Source organism: Ranitomeya imitator, chromosome 1 (genome assembly GCF_032444005.1).
Source record: "Ranitomeya imitator isolate aRanImi1 chromosome 1, aRanImi1.pri, whole genome shotgun sequence".
Classification (NCBI taxonomy): domain Eukaryota; kingdom Metazoa; phylum Chordata; class Amphibia; order Anura; family Dendrobatidae; genus Ranitomeya; species Ranitomeya imitator.
In genome coordinates this window covers 627,452,536-627,473,251 of record NC_091282.1, presented here as the reverse complement: position 1 = coordinate 627,473,251, position 20,716 = coordinate 627,452,536, and the positions used below count along the sequence as shown (strand labels likewise).

Sequence of the window (20,716 nt, the reverse complement as noted above, 5' to 3'; positions counted from 1 at the left end):
GCGTGTAATACATACCATGTCACCAAACAGCACAGTGAGTATCTGTAGCCCTATATACAGGCCCACTCACTGATTCCAAGATGGTAGACACCTGTGTTAGGTGTCGAGTTCCCGCTTCTGTACAGGGGGAATCTCGAACCATCTCCGCTGCGGTTTCCCATTCTTCTCAAGCCGCAGTGGAGCCTGCTCAGTGGAGATGTCGGTCCCAGCATCTGGCTCAAGCTGATACTGGGCGACTTGTTACTGCTGCCCTTCCAGGCTCTGCCTTTGTAGCCAGCACTGATCAGCAGTGAGCAGGTCTTTCTGGGACTAAGTCCTGCTTTTCCCTTACTGAGCATGCCCACGGGATGACCTACCATTGGAGGTCGGGGGTCACATGCTTGGATCCTGTTGCGGCTCCTATTGGACCATCTGGAAGGTCCTGTAGCACTGCTGCTATAAAAGGTTTGCATGGCCGCCATGCGCTAGTGTATACTTGATAACATGTGTGTGTAGATGTGTGACTGTCACTCCTTAATCATCCCTTTCCTAGTGTTGACTGCTCATGAATGGTGGATGCTATCTAGTGCCCGACAGTGCTACCTGCACACCTTGCACATAATACAGCGTCTGATTGCAGTGACTGTCAGTGTGGCGCCATGTGCTAATAGAGCTCTTTCCTGACCCAAGTCTGGGTGGTTTGTGGCATCCGCCAGAGCAGCACTGCACGCACCCTTGTGCATTAAATTATTTTTTCTGTTTAACTCTGACACCCCAGTAGCGGTGTCGAATGCAAGAGGTCTAGAGGAACTCTTTCCCTGAGTCTTGGGGTAGATTTCTGTGACTCTTTGTGCGGTACCACGGCCCTGTGACACAACAGGGTTCGCTTTCTTCATACCAGGTGAAGCTAACCCGTGTGTGCATCCACATTATACCGCCCTATAGTCCGTCATTACTCAGCAGCAGGTTCCATCTCTGCACGTTGGACCCCGCGCTGCGAACGCACCTTGGACCATCTTTCTAATTATTTGGTGCGTTCTGCTAGCCCTAACAACCTGTGATGCTAGTTAGTGGACATGCCTTGATTTAACATGTCCCTTTTGTCACATTATTTTCAGGGGTCCTATCATTTCTGTCCAGGCCTATTTCATGAGTTTTATTTTTTTAATGTTCTGTGGAAGCATGGTTGAAAAGCAGTGTCTGACTTTCATTAGTTCATTTTTATAGCTCTTGTATTTATGATTACTTTTGTCAGATTCAAGTAATTTGTGTGACCATTGTGGGTTATTCTGTCATTAAACGAGGGGTACCAACAATTTTGACCATGTGTGTATATCCATATAATTGCCACAATCTCAAAAATGAAAAGCAATAAAGGCAAGCAGAAAGCCTTCTCCACATGTTCCTCCCACCTTATTGTAACCTGCTTGCTCTACTGCTCAGCCATTGTTGTGTATATCAGACCCAAAGGCAGTGAGCATGACAAATTCCTTACCCTTAGGGTACCGTCACACACTGCCATTTCGATCGCTACGACGGTACGATTCGTGACGTTCCAGCGATATCGTTACGATATCGCTGTGTCTGACACGCAGCAGCGATCAGGGATCCTGCTGAGAATCGTACGTCGTAGCAGATCGTTTAGAACTTTCTTTTGTCGCTTGATCTCCCGCTGGCATCGCTAGATCGGTGTGTGTGACACCGAACTAGCGATCTAGCGATGCGATCTAGCGATGCGTTCGCTTGTAACCAGGGTAAACATCGGGTTACTAAGCGCAGGACCGCGCTTAGTAACCCGATGTTTACCCTGGTTACAAGCGTAAAACTAAAAAAAAACAAACAGCACATACTTACATTCTGGTGTCCGTCAGGTCCCTTGTCGTCTGCTTCCCGCACTGTGACTGCCGACCGTAAAGTGAAAGCAGAGCACAGCGGTGACGTGCTTTCACTTTCACTTTACGGCCGGCAGTCAGTGAGTGCGGGAAGCAGACGGCAAGGGACCTGACGGACACCAGAATGTAAGTATGTGCTGTTTGTTTTTTTTTAGTTTTACGCTTGTAACCAGGGTAAACATCGGGTTACTAAGCGCGGTCCTGCGCTTAGTAACCCGATGTTTACCCTGGTTACCCGGGTACCTCGGCATCGTTGGTCGCTGGAGAGCTGTCTGTGTGACAGCTCCCCAGTGACCACACTACGATTTACCTACGATCACGGCCAGGTCATATCACTGGTCGTGATCGTAGGTAAATCGTATAGTGTGACGGTACCCTAATGTACACTCTCATTATCCCTTTCCTAAATCCATTTATTTATACAATAAGGAACAAGGATGTTAAATCAGCTCTAAAAAAATCGAAGCTACTTAGAGCCCTTTGTCAAATTAAGCCACATTCTGTAGGACCATTACAGATATTCTAAAAAAAAGAACTCATGTTTAAAAGGCCCATGAGTCTCAAAAGTTATTTGATCCTAGAATTATACCATTGTATATACCCATTTTAGCTACTTGAATCCGAAGTTATTTTACAGGACAAGGGCGAAACAGTAAAAGCACAAAACAATATGTCTCTGTTTATTGTATTTGTACTTTGGATTTTACATAGAAAAATGTTTTAAATTGTTTTTTTCTCTAAATAATCATTCTTTGTGCAATGAAGGCATCAAAACTATGAATTAACACATGTGGAATTATATACTTAACAAAAAAGTGTGAAACGACTGAAAATATGTCTTTTATTCTAGTTTCTTCAAAGTAGCCACCTTTTGCTTTGATGACTGCTTTGCATACTGTTGGCATTCTCTTGATGAGCTTCAAGAAGTAGTCACCGGAAATTGTCTTCCAACAGTCTTGAAGGAGTTCCCAGAGATGCTTAGCACTTGTGTTGTGAATTCTGTGGCTGAATTCACTCCTGTGGTCACAAGTGGTATTGCAGCTTCTGAGCTTCCTCCCTCAGGTGTTCTGGTGAGCTCGTTAACTGCTTCATTACTTAACTCCGCCTGATGCTGCTATCCTTGCTCCTTGTCAATGTTTCAGTGTTGGATCTGAGCTTCTCCTGATTGTTCCTGTGACCTGCTGCTCTGTATAGCTAAGTGCTTTTTGCTTTTTTGTTGCTTTTTTTCTGTCCAGCTTGTCTTTTGTTTTGCTGGAAGCTCTGAGACGCAAAGGGTGTACCGCCGTGCCGTTAGTTCGGCACGGTGGGGTTTTTTTTGCCCCCTTTGCGTGGTTTTGCTTTAGGGTTTTTTGTAGACTGCAAAGTTCGCTTTACTGTCCTCGCTCTGTCCTAGAATATCGGGCCCCACTTTGCTGAATCTATTTCATCCCTACGTTTTGTCTTTTCATCTTACTCACAGTCATTATATGTGGGGGGCTGCCTTTTCCTTTGGGGAATTTCTCTGGGGCAAGTCAGGCCTATTTTTCTATCTTCAGGCTAGCTAGTTTCTTAGGCTGTGCCGAGTTGCCTAGGTAGTTGTTAGGCGCAATCCACAGCCGCTTTTAGTTGTGTTTAGGATAGGATCAGGTGTGCAGTCTACAGAGTTTCCACGTCTCAGAGCTCGTTCTTGTATTTTTGGGTATTTGTCAGATCACTGTGTGCGCTCTGATCACTAAGCACACTGTGTTTCTGGATTGCCTTCATAACACCTGTCATTAGCTGACATAACAGTACAAGGAGCCAAACTAATGATTCTCAATAGAGGGAAAGAAAAAGTTCTGACATCATTTTTTTTTTTTTTTTTTTTTTTCTGCTCTGTGTTCACTTTTTTTTTTTCCCCTAGATATTTGGGTGATTCTGGACACAGGTGTGGACATGGATATTCAGGGTCTGTGCTCTTCAATGGATAATCTCGTTATAAATGTACAAAAAATTCAAGATACTATTGATCAGAAATCTATGTTAGAACCAAGAATTCCTATTCCTGATTTGTTTTTTGGAGATAGAACTAAGTTTCTAAGTTTCAAAAATAATTGTAAGCTATTTCTGGCCTTGAAACCTCATTCTTCTGGTAATCCTATTCAACAGGTTTTGATTATTATTTCTTTTTTGCGCGGCGACCCTCAAGACTGGGCATTTTCTCTTGCGCCAGGAGACCCTGCATTGAGTAGTGTCGATGCGTTTTTCCCGGCGCTCGGATTGCTGTACGATGAGCCTAATTCAGTGGATCAGGCTGAGAAAAATTTGCTGGCTTTGTGCCAGGGTCAGGATGATATAGAAGTATATTGTCAGAAATTTAGGAAATGGTCAGTACTCACTCAGTGGAATGAATCTGCGCTGGCAGCTTTGTTCAGAAAGGGTCTCTCTGAGGCTCTTAAGGATGTCATGGTGGGATTTCCTATGCCTGCTGGTTTGAATGAGTCTTTGTCTTTGGCCATTCAGATCGGTCGACGCTTGCGCGAGCGTAAATCTGTGCACCATTTGGCGGTACTGCCTGAGGTTAAACCTGAGCCTATGCAGTGCGATAGGACTATGACTAGAGTTGAACGGCAGGAATACAGACGTCTGAATGGTCTGTGTTTCTACTGTGGTGATTCCACTCATGCTATTTCTGATTGTCCTAAGCGCACTAAGCGGTCCGCTAGGTCTGCCGTCATTGGTACTGTACAGTCCAAATTCCTTCTGTCCATTACCTTGATATGCTCTTTGTCGTCGTTTTCTGTCATGGCGTTTGTGGATTCGGGCGCTGCCCTGAATCTGATGGATTTGGATTATGCTAAACGTTGTGGGTTTTTCTTGGAGCCTTTGCGGTGTCCTATTCCATTGAGAGGAATTGATGCTACACCTTTGGCCAAGAATAAACCTCAATACTGGGCCCAGCTGACCATGTGCATGGCTCCTGCACATCAGGAAGTTATTCGCTTTCTGGTGTTGCATAATCTGCATGATGTGGTCGTGTTGGGGTTGCCATGGCTACAAACCCATAATCCAGTATTGGATTGGAATTCCATGTCGGTATCCAGCTGGGGTTGTCAGGGGGTACATGGTGATGTTCCATTTTTGTCGATTTCGTCATCCACCCCTTCTGAGGTCCCAGAGTTCTTGTCTGATTATCAGGATGTATTTGAAGAGCCCAAGTCCGATGCTCTACCTCCGCATAGGGATTGTGATTGTGCTATCAATTTGATTCCTGGTAGTAAATTCCCTAAAGGTCGATTATTTAATTTATCCGTGCCCGAACACGCCGCTATGCGCAGTTATGTGAAGGAATCCCTGGAGAAGGGACATATTCGCCCATCGTCATCACCACTGGGAGCAGGGTTCTTCTTTGTAGCCAAGAAGGATGGTTCGCTGAGACCGTGTATTGATTACCGCCTTCTTAATAAGATCACTGTTAAATTTCAGTATCCCTTGCCATTGTTATCTGACTTGTTTGCTCGGATTAAGGGGGCTAGTTGGTTCACTAAGATAGATCTTCGTGGTGCGTATAATCTGGTGAGAATCAGGCAAGGAGATGAATGGAAAACTGCATTCAATACGCCCGAGGGTCATTTTGAGTATCTAGTGATGCCGTTCGGACTTGCCAATGCTCCATCTGTGTTTCAGTCTTTTATGCATGACATCTTCCGTGAGTATCTGGATAAATTCCTGATTGTTTACTTGGATGACATTTTGATCTTCTCAGATGATTGGGAGTCTCATGTGAAGCAGGTCAGAATGGTTTTTCAGGTCCTGTGTGCTAACTCTTTGTTTGTGAAGGGATCAAAGTTTCTCTTCGGTGCGCAGAAAGTTTCATTTTTGGGGTTCATCTTTACCCCTTCTACTATCGAGATGGATCCAGTTAAGGTCCAAGCCATCCAGGATTGGACTCAGCCGACATCTCTGAAAAGTCTGCAAAAGTTCCTGGGCTTTGCTAATTTTTATCGTCGCTTCATCTGTAATTTTTTTAGCATTGCCAAACCATTGACCGATTTGACCAAGAAGGGTGCTGATTTGGTTAATTGGTCTTCTGCTGCTGTGGAAGCTTTTCAGGAGTTGAAGCGTCGTTTTTGTTCTGCCCCTGTGTTGTGTCAGCCAGATGTTTCTCTTCCATTCCAGGTCGAGGTTGATGCTTCTGAGATTGGAGCAGGGGCGGTTTTGTCACAGAGAAGTTCTGATTGCTCAGTGATGAAACCATGTGCTTTCTTTTCCAGGAAGTTTTCGCCCGCTGAGCGTAATTATGATGTGGGCAATCGAGAGTTGCTGGCCATGAAGTGGGCATTCGAGGAGTGGCGTCATTGGCTTGAAGGAGCTAAGCATCGCGTGGTGGTATTGATTGATCATAAGAACTTGACTTATCTCGAGTCTGCCAAGCGCTTGAATCCTAGACAGGCCCGTTGGTCGTTATTTTTTGCCCGCTTCGACTTTGTGATTTCGTACCTTCCGGGCTCTAAAAATGTGAAGGCGGATGCTCTGTCTAGGAGTTTTGTGGCCGACTCTCCGGGTTTATCTGAGCCAGCGGGTATCCTCAAGGAAGGAGTCATTGTGTCTGCCATCTCCCCTGATTTGCGGCGGGTGCTGCAGAAATTTCAGGCGAATAAACCTGATCGTTGTCCAGCAGAGAAACTGTTCGTCCCTGATAGGTGGACTAATAAACTTATCTCTGAACTTCATTGTTCGGTGTTGGCTGGTCATCCTGGAATCTTTGGTACCAGAGAGTTAGTGGCTAGATCCTTCTGGTGGCCATCTCTGTCACGGGATGTACGTACTTTTGTGCAGTCCTGTGGGATTTGTGCTAGGGCTAAGCCCTGCTGTTCTCGTTCCAGTGGGTTGCTTTTGCCCTTGCCGGTCCCAAAGAGGCCTTGGACACATATTTCGATGGATTTCATTTCTGACCTTCCCGTTTCTCAAAAGATGTCAGTCATTTGGGTGGTCTGTGATCGCTTTTCTAAAATGGTCCATCTGGTGCCCTTGGCTAAATTGCCTTCCTCCTCTGATTTGGTACCTTTGTTCTTTCAGCATGTGGTTCGGTTGCATGGCATTCCTGAGAATATTGTTTCTGACAGAGGTTCCCAGTTTGTTTCAAGGTTTTGGCGAGCCTTTTGTGGTAGGATGGGCATTGACCTATCCTTTTCCTCGGCTTTCCATCCTCAGACTAATGGCCAGACCGAACGAACCAATCAGACCTTGGAAACATATCTGAGATGTTTTGTTTCTGCAGACCAGGATGATTGGGTGTCCTTTTTGCCGTTGGCTGAGTTCGCCCTTAATAATCGGGCCAGCTCGGCTACCTTGGTTTCTCCATTTTTTTGCAATTCTGGGTTCCATCCTCGTTTCTCTTCAGGACAGGTTGAGTCTTCGGACTGTCCTGGTGTGGATTCTGTGGTGGATAGGTTGCAGCAGATCTGGACTCAGGTAGTGGACAATTTGATCTTGTCCCAGGAGAAAGCTCAACTTTTCGCTAATCGCAGACGCCGTGTGGGTCCCCGACTTCGTGTTGGGGATCTGGTTTGGTTATCTTCTCGTCATATTCCTATGAAGGTTTCCTCTCCTAAATTTAAACCTCGTTTTATTGGTCCGTATAGGATTTCTGAGGTTCTCAATCCTGTGTCTTTTCGTTTGACCCTCCCAGACTCCTTTTCCATACATAATGTATTCCATAGGTCGTTGTTGCGGAGATACGTGGCACCTATGGTTCCATCTGTTGAGCCTCCTGCCCCGGTTTTGGTGGAGGGGGAATTGGAGTATATTGTGGAGAAGATTTTGGATTCTCGTGTTTCTAGACGGAAACTCCAGTATCTGGTTAAATGGAAGGGTTATGCTCAGGAAGATAATTCCTGGGTTTTTGCCTCTGATGTTCATGCTTCCGATCTTGTTCGTGCCTTTCATGCGGCTCATCCTGGTCGGCCTGGGGGCTCTGGTGAGGGTTCGGTGACCCCTCCTCAAGGGGGGGGTACTGTTGTGAATTCTGTGGCTGAATTCACTCCTGTGGTCACAAGTGGTATTGCAGCTTCTGAGCTTCCTCCCTCAGGTGTTCTGGTGAGCTCGTTAACTGCTTCATTACTTAACTCCGCCTGATGCTGCTATCCTTGCTCCTTGTCAATGTTTCAGTTTTGGATCTGAGCTTCTCCTGATTGTTCCTGTGACCTGCTGCTCTGTATAGCTAAGTGCTTTTTGCTTTTTTGTTGCTTTTTTTCTGTCCAGCTTGTCTTTTGTTTTGCTGGAAGCTCTGAGACGCAAAGGGTGTACCGCCGTGCCGTTAGGTCAGCACGGTGGTTTTTTTTTTGCCCCCTTTGCGTGGTTTTGCTTTAGGGTTTTTTGTAGACTGCAAAGTTTGCTTTACTGTCCTCGCTCTGTCCTAGAATATCGGGCCCCACTTTGCTGAATCTATTTCATCCCTACGTTTTGTCTTTTCATCTTACTCAGTCATTATATGTGGGGGGCTGCCTTTTCCTTTGGGGAATTTCTCTGGGGCAAGTCAGGCCTATTTTTCTATCTTCAGGCTAGCTAGTTTCTTAGGCTGTGCCGAGTTGCCTAGGTAGTTGTTAGGCGCAATCCACAGCCGCTTTTAGTTGTGTTTAGGATAGGATCAGGTGTGCAGTCTACAGAGTTTCCACGTCTCAGAGCTCGTTCTTGTATTTTTGGGTATTTGTCAGATCACTGTGTGCGCTCTGATCGCTAAGCACACTGTGTTTCTGGATTGCCTTCATAACACCTGTCATTAGCTGACATAACACACTTGTTTGCCCTTTTGACTTCACTCTGTGGTCCAGCTCACCCCAAACCATCTCGATTGAGTTAAGGTCTGGTGACTGTAGAGGCCAGGTCATCTGGCGTAGCACCCCGTCACTCTCCTTCTTGGTCAAATAGCCCTTACACAGCCTGGAGGTGTTTTTGGGTCATTGTCCTGTTGAAAAATAAATAATGGTCCAACTAAACGCCAACTGGATTTAATAGCATGCCGCTGCAAGATGCTTGTTGTGAGTTCTGTTTTTGGGCTCCCTCTGGTGGTTACTGATGGTACTGGGTGACTTGTCTTTCCTGGGTCTCTGGGTTCCACCTGTTCCATCAGGATATGGGAGTTTCCTATTTAACCTGGCTTTGCTGGCATTTCCTCGCCGGTTATCAATGTATCCAGTGTGTCTTGTTACCTCTGCTCCCTGCTCCTAGAATCTTCTGGTCAAGCTAAGTTTGGATTTTCCTGTTTTGGTGTTTTGCTTTATTTGGTTTTTAGTCCAGCCTGCAGATATGTGATTATTGCTGCTGGTTGCTCTAGTGGGCTGAAATTGCTCCTCATGTACCATGAGTTGGCACATGAGTTCAAGTAATTTCAGGATGGTTTTTTGAAGGGTTTTTCGCTGACCGCGCAGTTCACTTTTGTATCCTCTGCTATCTAGCTTTAGCGGGCCTCATTTTGCTGAAACTGTTTTCATACTGCGTATGTGCTTTCCTCTCATTTCACCGTCATTATATGTGGGGGGCTGCTATTTCTGTGGGGGATTTCTCTGGAGGCAAGAGAGGTCTGTGTTTCTTCTAATAGGGGAAGTTAGATCTTCGGCTGGAGCAAGACGTCTAGGATCATCGTAGGCACGTTCCCCGGCTACTTTTATTTGTGTGTTAGGTTCAGGGTCGCGGTCAGCTCAGGTTCCATCGCCCTAGAGCTTGTTTGTATCTGTGCTTGTCCTTTAGTGATCCCCTGCCATTGGGATCATGACAGATGCTGTGCTAGCCATGCTGGTTAAGTATGCCTTCAATCTACTATATAATTGTCTAAGGGTCACTTCTGTCTGTCTGTCTGTCACTGTTATTCATTCGCTGATTGGTCTCGGCAGCTGCCTGTCATGGCTGCCGCGACCAATCAGTGACGGCCACAGTCCGGAAGAAAATGGCCACTCCTTCCTCCCCGCAGTGACAGTCAGTGCACGGCACCCGCATACTCCCCTCCGGTCAGCGCTCACACATGGTTAATGGCAGCGTTGACCGTGGTGTAACGCACTCGGTTAACGCTGCTATTAACCCTGTGTGACCAAATTTTTACTATTCATGCTGCCTATGCAGCATGAATAGTAAAAATATCTAATGTTAAAAATAATAAAACAAATAAAAAATAGTTACATACTCACCCTCCGGTGGCCCCCCGGATCAGAAACCGGCCTTTCCCGCTCCACGTGATGCCTCGGTGACATGCATTGCGGTCTCGCAAGATGATGACGTATGGTCTTGCGAGACCGCAACGTCATCATCTCGCGAGACCGCAATGCAATCTTCAGACCAGAGCGCACCACACGGGAACCGGCCGCTTCGATCCGAAGGCTCCAGGAGGTGAGTATGTAACTATTTTTTATTTTAATTCTTTTTTTAACAGGGATATGGTGCATACTACGTGACTGCCCAATGTACTACATTACTGGCCAATATACTATGTGACTGTGCTGTATACTACGTGACTGGGCAGTATACTATGTGGCTCTGTGCTGTATATAACGTGGCTCTGTGCTGTATACTACGTGGCTCTGTGCTGTATACTATGTGGCTCTGTGCTGTATACTACATAACTGTGCTGTATACTACGTGACTGGGCAATATACTACGTGGTTCTGTGCTGTATACTACGTCACTGGACAATATACTACGTGGCTCTGGGCAATATAGTATGTGACTGCTGTATACTACGTGGCTCTGTGCTGTGTACTGCGTGGCTCTGTGCTGTATACTACGTGGCTCTGTGCTGTATACTACGTGGCTCTGTGCTGTATACTACATGGCTCTGTGCTGTATACTACGTGGCTGTGCTGTATACTACGTGACTGTGCTGTATACTACGTGGCTGGGCAATATACTATGTGGCTGGCCAATATACTATGTCACTGGGCAAGCTGGGCAATATACTACGTGAACTACGTGGCTGGGCAATATACTACGTGGCTCTGTGCTGTATATTACATGGCTCTGTGCTGTATACTACGTGGCTGTGCTGTATACTACGTGACTGTGCTGTATACTACGTGGCTGGGCAATATACTATGTGGCTGGCCAATATACTATGTCACTGGGCAAGCTGGGCAATATACTACGTGAACTACGTGGCTGGGCAATATACTACGTGGCTCTGTGCTGTATACTACATGGCTCTGTGCTGTATACTACGTGACTCTGTGCTGTATACTAAGTGGCTGGGTAATATACTATGTGACTGGGCAAGCTGGGCAATATACTACATGAACTACATGTCTGGGCAATATAGTACGTGGCTGGGCAATATACTGCGTGGCTGGGCAATATACTATGTGACTGTGCAAGCTGGGAAATATACTATGTAGCTGGGCAATATACAATGTGGCTGGGCAATATACTATGTGGCTGGGCAATATACTGCGTGGTTGGGCAATATACTACGTCGCTGGGCAATATACTATGTCGCTGGGCAATATACTATGTGTTTGGGCAATATACTACATTGACATACATATTCTAGAATACCCAATGCTTTAGAATCGGGCCACTATCTAGTTTTGAATAAATCCCCAACAGTGTCACCAGCAAAGTACCCCCACACCATCACACCTCCTCCATGCTTCACGTTGGGAACCAAGCATGTAGAGTCCATCCGTTCACCTTTTCAGCATCGCACAAAGACACGGTGGTTGGAACCAATAATCTCAAACTTGGACTCATCAGACCAATACACAGATTTCCATTGGCTTAATGTCCATTCCTTGTGTCCTTTAGCCCAAACAAGTCTCTTCTGCTTGTTGCCTGTCCTGAGCAGTGGTTTCTTAGAAGCTATTTTACCATGAAGGCCTGCTGCATAAAGTCTCCTCTTAACATTTGTTGTAGAGATGTGTCTGGTGCTAGAACTCTGTGTGCCATTGACCTGGTCTCTAATCTGCAATTTCTGAGGCTGGTGACTTGAATAAACTTATCCTCAGAAGCAGAGGTGACTCTTGGTCTTCCTTTCCTGAGGTATTCCTCATGTGAGCCAGTTTCTTTGTAGTGCTTGATGGTTTTTGCAACACAACTTGGGAACACTTTCAAAGTTTTCACAATTTTTCGGACTGACTGACTTTCATTTCTTAAAGTAATGATGGCCACTCATTTTTCTGTACTTAGCTGCTTTTTTCTTGCAAAATTCTAACAGTCTATTCAGTAGGACTATCAGCTGTTTCCACCAGACTTCTGCACGACACAACTGATGGTCCCAACCCCATTTATAAGGCAAGAAATCCTACTTATTATACCTGACAGGGCACACCTGTGAAGTGAAAACCATTCCCGGTGACTACCTCTTGAAGCTCATCAAGAGTGTGCAAAGCAGTCATCAAAGCAAAAGGTGGCTACTTTGAAAAACCTAGAATTTAAGACATATTTTCAGTTATTTCGTACTTTTTTGTTAAGTATATAATTCCACATGTGTTATTTCATAGTTTTGATGCCTTCAGTGTGAATTTACAATTTTCATAAACATGAAAATACAGAATAATCTTTAAATGAGAAGGTGTGTCCAAACCTTCGGTCTGTACTGTACATATATTTGCACACACACACACACACATATATATATATATATATATATATGTGTATATATGTGTGTATATGTGTGTATATATATATATATATATATATATATATATATACTGTATATTGCGTGTTCTTATAACATTTTTACCTCTTCTATTAAACATCTTGGCTCTAATTGTGACGCGTCAAGGGAAAAATCTCCCCCTCAGGATTACTTCCTGCGATTCTCTTCCCAACTCAGCTCATTATAAATAGAGTCGAGCATTGTTATATTTAATTTTAGTCTTTATCCATGAACTACGAGAAGATAATGTGCTGTCACCAAACCGTATTATCTTTATATAAGTATGGGGAATAAATCAGAGGTAAATGCATAATAATTAATTGTAATGTGCAGATCCATGGATTTTAATGAAAAATGTCCAAGCATTTCCCACATTCCCAATTTACTCGCACAGTTCTGTACTTTGTTACAACCTTTATTATGATGCGGAAATGGAAAATCCATTACTTTTGATGTTCATTCTGTTTTTAGTAACAGGCAACTTTTACAGATAATACAAATATGAGACAGCAAAGAAAAGTTTTTCCATTAACAAACAAAATGGCCGTTCAGGACCATCATAACAACAAGCAGCAAACGTGCAAAGTGTAAAGAAAGTATCCTGCGCTGGTGATTAAGTGACAAGCCAAGATGGGATGAGGAAATGTTGGTCATGGCTTATCATGTAATCAGCTGCACAGGATACATCCATCGACCTTGAAACATTTGTATATATTTCTGTCGGCAGCTGTAGCGGCTGTGATTTCTGCAGTTCTAGGAGTTGTGTCTCACACGACCCACAAGGTGAGCACACCTACCCTTTGTTTTCTCCGTATTACTTGGATAAGACCCTATTGCTCTTTTGCATTTTTTATCTAAGAAGCAGATGCCTTAGAAAATACAAAATAGGCCATGGTAATATTTTTGCAGCGAAAGCATCAACCATAAGAAGAACATTGATGGATACACTGCTTCTATAAAGACAATAATAATATGGGATCCAAAATATTTCTGGATTTTCTGTAAGTAATCCCCAATCCTGGAAATAGCTGCTTACAGGAATTAGTAAATTATAATCATACATGGGCTGAATACACTGATTCTTTTTTTAAAGGGGAGACACTGCAAGACACCTCAACGAACCAGGCATATTGACCACCAACTTGCCTGATCCTCCTTTCCATTAACATCTGCTATTGTAAAGGGGAAGGCTTCAGCACTTGATAGTTCACAGGCGTATAAGCCCCTTGATATGGATTTTGATTTATTGTCATATAGTGTGTGAACTGTGACTTACCATCTATGTTAGGAAATGTATTCGGATGATGCTTACCAATCTTTTAGCCAACAGTTCCACCCTCCTCCTGGTTTTCGTATTTACCCTATCAATTAGGTGTCTTGTTTCAGCTGATGTCTCTGTTTATATCCTGTCTGTAGTACTGTAGTCATACTGTGACTAAAGGTACCGTCACACTAGACGATATCGCTAGCGATCCGTGACGTTGCAGCGTCCTCGCTAGCGATATCGTCCAGTGTGACAGGCAGGAGCGATCAGGCCCCTGCTGTGCTGTCGCTGGTCGGGGAAGAAAGTCCAGAACTTTGTTTCGTCGCTGGATCTCCCGCAGACATCGCTGAATCGGCGTGTGTGACACCGATTCAGCGATGTCTTCGCTGGTAACCAGGGTAAACATCGGGTTACTAAGCGCAGGGCTGCGCTTAGTAACCCGATATTTACCCTGGTTACCATCGTTAAAGTAAAAAAAACAAACGCTACATACTTACCTACCGCTGTCTGTCCCCGGCGCTGTGCTCTGCTTCTCTGCTCTGGCTGTGAGCGCCGGGCAGCCGGAAAGCAGAGCGGTGACGTCACCGCTCTGCTTTCCGGCCGCTGTGCTCACAGCCAGAGCAGAGAAGCACAGCGCCGGGGACAGACAGCGGTAGGTAAGTATGTAGCGTTTGTTTTTTTTACTTTAACGATGGTAACCAGGGTAAACATCGGGTTACTAAGCGCGGCCCTGCGCTTAGTTACCCGATGTTTACCCTGGTTACCGGGGACCTCGGGATCGTTGGTCGCTGGAGAGCTGTCTGTGTGACAGCTCTCCAGTGACCAAACAGCGACGCTGCAGCGATCCGGATCGTTGTCGGTATCGCTGCAGCGTCGCTTAGTGTGACGGTACCTTTAGGACAGGTCTATGTCTGAAATGCCAACTTTTGTGTTAATGCAATGTTTTTAATGCACCAAAAACCTTTTAAATTGCATTATTGAGTGGGTGAAGTTTTATATACAAATGGCTAGAAAATTTAATTTGCTTTGAATCCAATGCTGATAACTAGAGATGAGCGAGTGTACTCGTTGCTTGGGTTTTACCGAGCACGCTCGGGTGACCTCCGAGTATTTATGACTGCTCGAAGATTTAGTTTTCATCGTGGCAGCTGAATGATTTACAACTACTAGCCTGTTTGATTACATGTGGGGATTCCCTAGCAACCAGACAACCCCCACATGTACTCAGCCTGGCTATTAGACTGAAAATCATTCAGCTGCCGGGATGAAAACTTAATCTCCAGCAGTCATAAATACTCGGAGGTCACCCGAGTTCACCCGAGTTCAATCGCTCATCACTACTGATAACTACTGAACTGTTGTAGTTGTCACCACAGTCTGTTTTTTCTTTCAGACGTAAAACAGACACAGATGTAAAGAAGTGTACTGATAACAATTAATATACTTGGCTATGTGCACACGTTCAGGTTTTTTTGCATTTTTTTCACGATAAAAACGCTATGAAAACTCATTAAAAGTGCATACATTATGCATCCTATCATTTAGAATGCATTCTGCATGTTTTGTGCACATGATGCAAAAAAAAAGCATCGCAGTAAAAAAAAGCAGCATGTTCATTAATTTTGCATATTTTCTGCGTTTTTCCTGCTATTCTATGCATTTGGGAAAAAACGCACAAAAAACGCACAAAAAATGCGTCAAAACTAGTGTTGAGCATTCCGATACCGCAAGTATCGGGTATCGGCCGATACTTGCGGTATCGGATTCCGATACCGAGATCGGATACTTTTGTGGTATCGGGTATCGGTATCGGATCCATAGGGATGTGTAAAATAAAGAATTAAAATAAAAAATATTGATATATTCACCTCTCCGGCGGCCCCTGGACATCACGCTGGTAACCGGCAGGCTTCTTTGTTTAAAATGAGCGTCTTTAGGACCTGCGAATGACGTCGCGGCTTCTGATTGGTCGCGTGCCGCTCATGTGACAGCCACGCGACCAATCAGAAGCCACGACGTCATTCTCATTCACTAAACTCCTAATTCTAGGAATTAAGGACCTGCGAATGACGTCGCGGCTTCTGATTGGTCGCGTGGCGGTCACATGAGCGGCACGCGACCAATCAGAAGCCGCGACGTCATTCGCAGGTCCTAAAGGCGCTCATTTTAAACAAAGAAGCCTGCCGGTTACCAGCGTGATGTCCAGGGGCCGCCGGAGAGGTGAATATATCAATATTTTTTATTTTAATTCTTTATTTTACACCTTAATATGGATCCCAGGGCCTGAAGGAGAGTTTCCTCTCCTTCAGACCCTGGGAACCATCAGAATACCTTTCGATACTTGGTGTCCCATTGACTTGTATTGGTATCGGCGATATCCGATATTTTTCGGGTATCGGCCGATACTATCCGATACCGATACTTTCAAGTATTGGACGGTATCGCTCAACACTAGTCAAAACGCATGAAAAAAAAACGCATGCGGATTTCTGGCAGAAATGTCCGGTTTTTGTCAGGAAAATTTCTGCAACAAATCCTGACGTGTGCACATAGCCTTAAAGTGTTCTTAACAACATATTTGAATAGTAAATACAGCATATCATAATAACAAAAGGTTTATTCACTTTATTGCCTAAAAAAAATTACTAACACAACCTAATCTTAATTTTAGAGTCCAATGATGTGTCTGGTTACCCAGAGTTTCCAAACAGCCATAGTTACACAGGGTGAAAAAAAGCCCCTGGTCCATCAAGTTCAACCTTTTTCCACCAATTGTGCATTTCGTCAATTATTTAACAATAACCCACAATGTTATGTGTATCAAGGAAATTATACGGCACTTGTATAAAAGCTGTTATAGTGTCTGCCATTACTATCTTTGGTGGTCGGCATTCCACAGTCTCATTGCTCTAACTGTAAAGAAAAATTTCCTATTTAGCCATTGGAATCACCTTTCTTCCATCCATAATTTTTATTATTATTATTATTATTTACATAGCACTATTGATTCCATGGTGCTGTACATGAGAAGGGGTTACATCAAAATACAAATATCACTTACAGCAAACAAACTAACAATGACAGACTGGTACAGATGGAAGAGGGCCCTGGCCTTTTGGGCTTACATTCTACAGGATTATGGTGATTATGCACCTGCACTGTGCTCTCATTTTCCGAGCATGCACCGTGCGTGCTGCCCTTCAACTCACATCAGCTGATTTACTGATTTCGCGCCTGGGCGTAGTGGACTCCCGAGATCCCACCCCGCAATATGTTATGAATCGATTAATTCACACTGCAGGGCTGGGAATCTGGCGCATGCGCAGTAAGTCTATGTGGCTGTCCCCATCTCCCTCCGCCTCTTTCCTCCAGTGTTATACGACTCATCTGCACTGCCTGTGGTGCTGCTGAGGTGTTTTAGAGGCCCTGGTTGCTTTGATAGCAACCTTCAGCTAGTCTGCATTGTTGGGTCTGGTGTCTCTTATCTTCATCTTGACAATACCACATAGATTCTCCATGGAGTTAAGGTCTGGCGAGTTTGCTGGCCAATCAAGTATAGTGATACCGTTGCTTTTAATCCAGGAATTGGTAGTTTTGGCAGTGTGGACAGGTGCCAAGTCCAGCTGGAGACTGAAATTTCCATCTCCAAAAAGCTTGTCAGCAGAAGGAATCATGAAGTGCTCTAAAATTTCCTGGTAGATGGCTGCGGTGACTTTGGTTTGATAAAATAGAGTGGACCTACACCAGCAGATGACATGGCTCCCCAAACCATCACTGATTGTGGAAACTTCACACTAGACCTCAAGCAGCTTGGAACGTGTGTCTCTCTCTACTCTTCCTCCGGACGCTGGGACCTTGATTTCCAAATGAAATGAAAAATTTACTTTCATCTGAAGACAACACCTCAGACCACTGAGCAACAGTCCAGTTTTTTTCTCCTTGGCCCAGGTAAGACGCTTCTGGCATTGTCTATTGGTCATGTGTGGCTTGACAAAGTGATGGAGATGGAAATTTCTTTCTCCAGCAGGACTTGGCACGTGTCCACACTGTCCAAAGTACCAATACCTGGTTTAAAAACCACAGTATCACTATGCATCTTTGGTTTGCCGATATATTTCCAAGTTGAGGCAACAACTTTAAGAGGCCGGGTTCACATTAGTGTTTCTGTGCGCAGCGTATGATCTGCATACATCCGCATGCGTGCATATCTTTTAACATGGTATACGCAGGGACATGGTTTTGCATGCAGATGCGTCATTTTGCGGTGTCTGGCGAATGCAACATGTGGCATTTTTTGAGGCGTCAAATATTGCGCAATCATCCGCATGCAGACGATTGCAGATGATTGCGTAAAAAAAATGCATGACTGTCTATGGGAACGCATTGGTACGCAAGGACATGCGTACACATGCGTTTCATATGCATGCATACTTTAGACAGCGCATGTCCATAAAATTATGTCACCGCCTCCACCATGCACATAAAAAATGCAAACGCATGCCAAAACGCATTTAAACTTATGCACATGCAGCATTTTTGTTTGTGTCATGGGCAAGATGATGCGCAGGCGTAAGCATGCTTTTGCACGAGTTTTGGCATGCAGATGATACCCTGCGCACAGAAATGCTATTGTGAACCTAGCCTTAGGGAACCAGTCACCATATTAAGGATTCCTTAAACACAGGCAACAAAAATTACACACTGCCTATGGAATTGCAGCCAGCAATTGCAGCATTTTGGAGAAAAATTACTTGAAGAAAATTACACCAATGTATTTTTGTTGTCTACTGTATGTACCTTGTTTAATTTCAGAGTAAAGCATACCTAACTGTAATTGCCCGGGATGTAATTCATGTCTGTAGTTAGGGCAGCGTTAAGCTGAAGGCATAAAAATATTGTAGATATTTGCCTTGTTTTACTATTTTTGTTATTTTTATAGGGACTTTACGAATGTCATGACTTGAATAAGACGATCGTAACAGAATTCATTCTTCTGGCCTTTGCCAGATTTTACTTTTTGTATTTGTCTTTTTGCCATTTTTATCTTGTGTTGTGGGGAACAGTGTCATACTTGTCTTAGTAAAATATGAGCGCTCACTTCATACACCAATGTATTTTTTTATTGCCATTTTTGCTCTTCTGGAAATAATATTTGTATCTGTCATCATTCCTAAACTTCTAGCTAATTTAATAGAAGGAAACAGGAAAATTTCATTCATTGGATGCTTTGCCCAGTTTTATACATTTGATTCTTTGGGAGTAGCAGAATGTTATCTTCTGGTGGTTATGGCTTTTGATCGGGACTTAGCCATTAACAAACCTTTGCATTATTCCAGGATAATGAACAATGCTATATGTATTGAACTTGCAGTTGTCCCTTGGGTTATTGGATTTGTCATCACTGCCATACCTACGATAGTGACAGCTGAGCTGGAATTTTGTGGACCCAATGAAATCAATCATTACTTCTGTGATTTTGCTCCAATACAAAATCTGGCATGTTCTAATCCCACAGTCAGCAACCTGGTCACTAGTTCAGCAGCTGCAGTTGGAAGCACTGTTCCATTCATGATCATTTTAGGATTTTATATCCACATCATTGTCCTAATCACAAAAATTAAAAGCACTAGAGGCAAGAAGAAAGCCTTCTCCACCTGTTCATCTCACCTCACTGTAGCCTCCTTGTTCTACGGGTCAACCACCATTGTATATGTTAGGCCTAAAGGCAGTCAACATGACAAATTCCTTGCCCTCATATACACAGTCATTATACCTTTCTTAAATCCATTTATTTATACTTTAAAGAACAAGGATGTCAAAGCAGCTCTAAAAAATACAAGACTAGTAAGAGCCCTTGGTCAAATTTGGAATAGGGACCATCACCAGGACCATTGTAGATATTCATAAATGGAAGAGGAAACAAAGAAAAAAGTGCAAAAAATTTTCAAATATTAAAAAAGCTAAATTTTAACTCCAAACACTTAGTAAATGAATCAACCCAAATGCAATTTTACTTAGTATAATTGTAAATAAATCAGTAGGTTCTCAAGTAAAATGTCATCTAATGTTTGTATCTATTGTATTTTTACAAGATAGATTTTTATTAATTTTTGAATTTAAAAAAATGCTACTGTCTCAAAAAAGTTTTGCAAAAATTAGAATAATGAAACTCTTTTCATGTGTAAGGAGAATTAAACAAAACATTGGTCCTCAGTCACTCGCTTTCGGGAAGGCAGAGATTGCTCAGTATGATAAGTAGAACAGAAGGTCTGGACAAGCTGCAGGATATGATATTTTGGAATTCAGCTAGTAGCATCTGAAAAGGTGCAGAAAAAAAAAATAAGACTAAGCTAAAAAGATCCAAGAGTTATAGCTCAGACTGTAAAGAGTCACAGAGAAAAAAGCAGAGATGTTTACCTGCTGAAGCCTCCAACCAAATGCACTAGCAGGGTGCAGCGGACCCGATTAATGATGGCAAACACACAGGTGCAAAAAATACCGATGAAACAACCACTTTCAATCCAGTGTTGGCTGTTTGGTATTAGTGCACAAAAAGATAAGAGATAATATTCTGTATGTGGCATTGTTCACACAGGCAATGCAGAGCAAAAAGAGGACTTAGAAATTTCCACCCCTGGACGAAGCTTTCCTTAGCGACAAGCGCGTCGGGTGTCGTGGGTCCCTGGCTGGTGGTTTACATTTAGGTGATTATGTTCCTTCTTCTTTGTATACCGTGATTGTTATCATATTCCTTGACGCTGCGGCTGACGGTGATCTTGCACCTTATATATATTTTGTACTTTTATACTCTGAGATTTTGCACATTGATGGTTATAGACTAACTGAGGTTATGATATATATGCACCTTTTTCATGTGGTGCATGATCAATAACAGCTGCAACGTTGGGTGAATTGTTGGTTATATGTATATGTTTTTCAACAGGTGGTTATTAGGGTTGAGCGACCTTGACCTTTTTAGAG

The 20,716-nt window shown here is 43.7% G+C and overlaps 1 protein-coding gene across 1 annotated transcript in view; it reads left to right on the top strand.

Moving 5' to 3' along the window:
- The window catches only part of LOC138637709 (olfactory receptor 10AG1-like), a 32,026-nt gene extending 12,317 nt beyond the window's left edge, over positions 1-19,709 (top strand). The window contains exon 2 of the mRNA XM_069726623.1: positions 18,743-19,709. Within this exon, the coding sequence (XP_069582724.1) occupies positions 18,743-19,642 (900 nt within the window). The 3' untranslated portion in view covers positions 19,643-19,709. The remainder of the gene's footprint in view (positions 1-18,742) is intronic.
- The last annotated feature ends 1,007 nt before the right edge of the window (positions 19,710-20,716 follow it).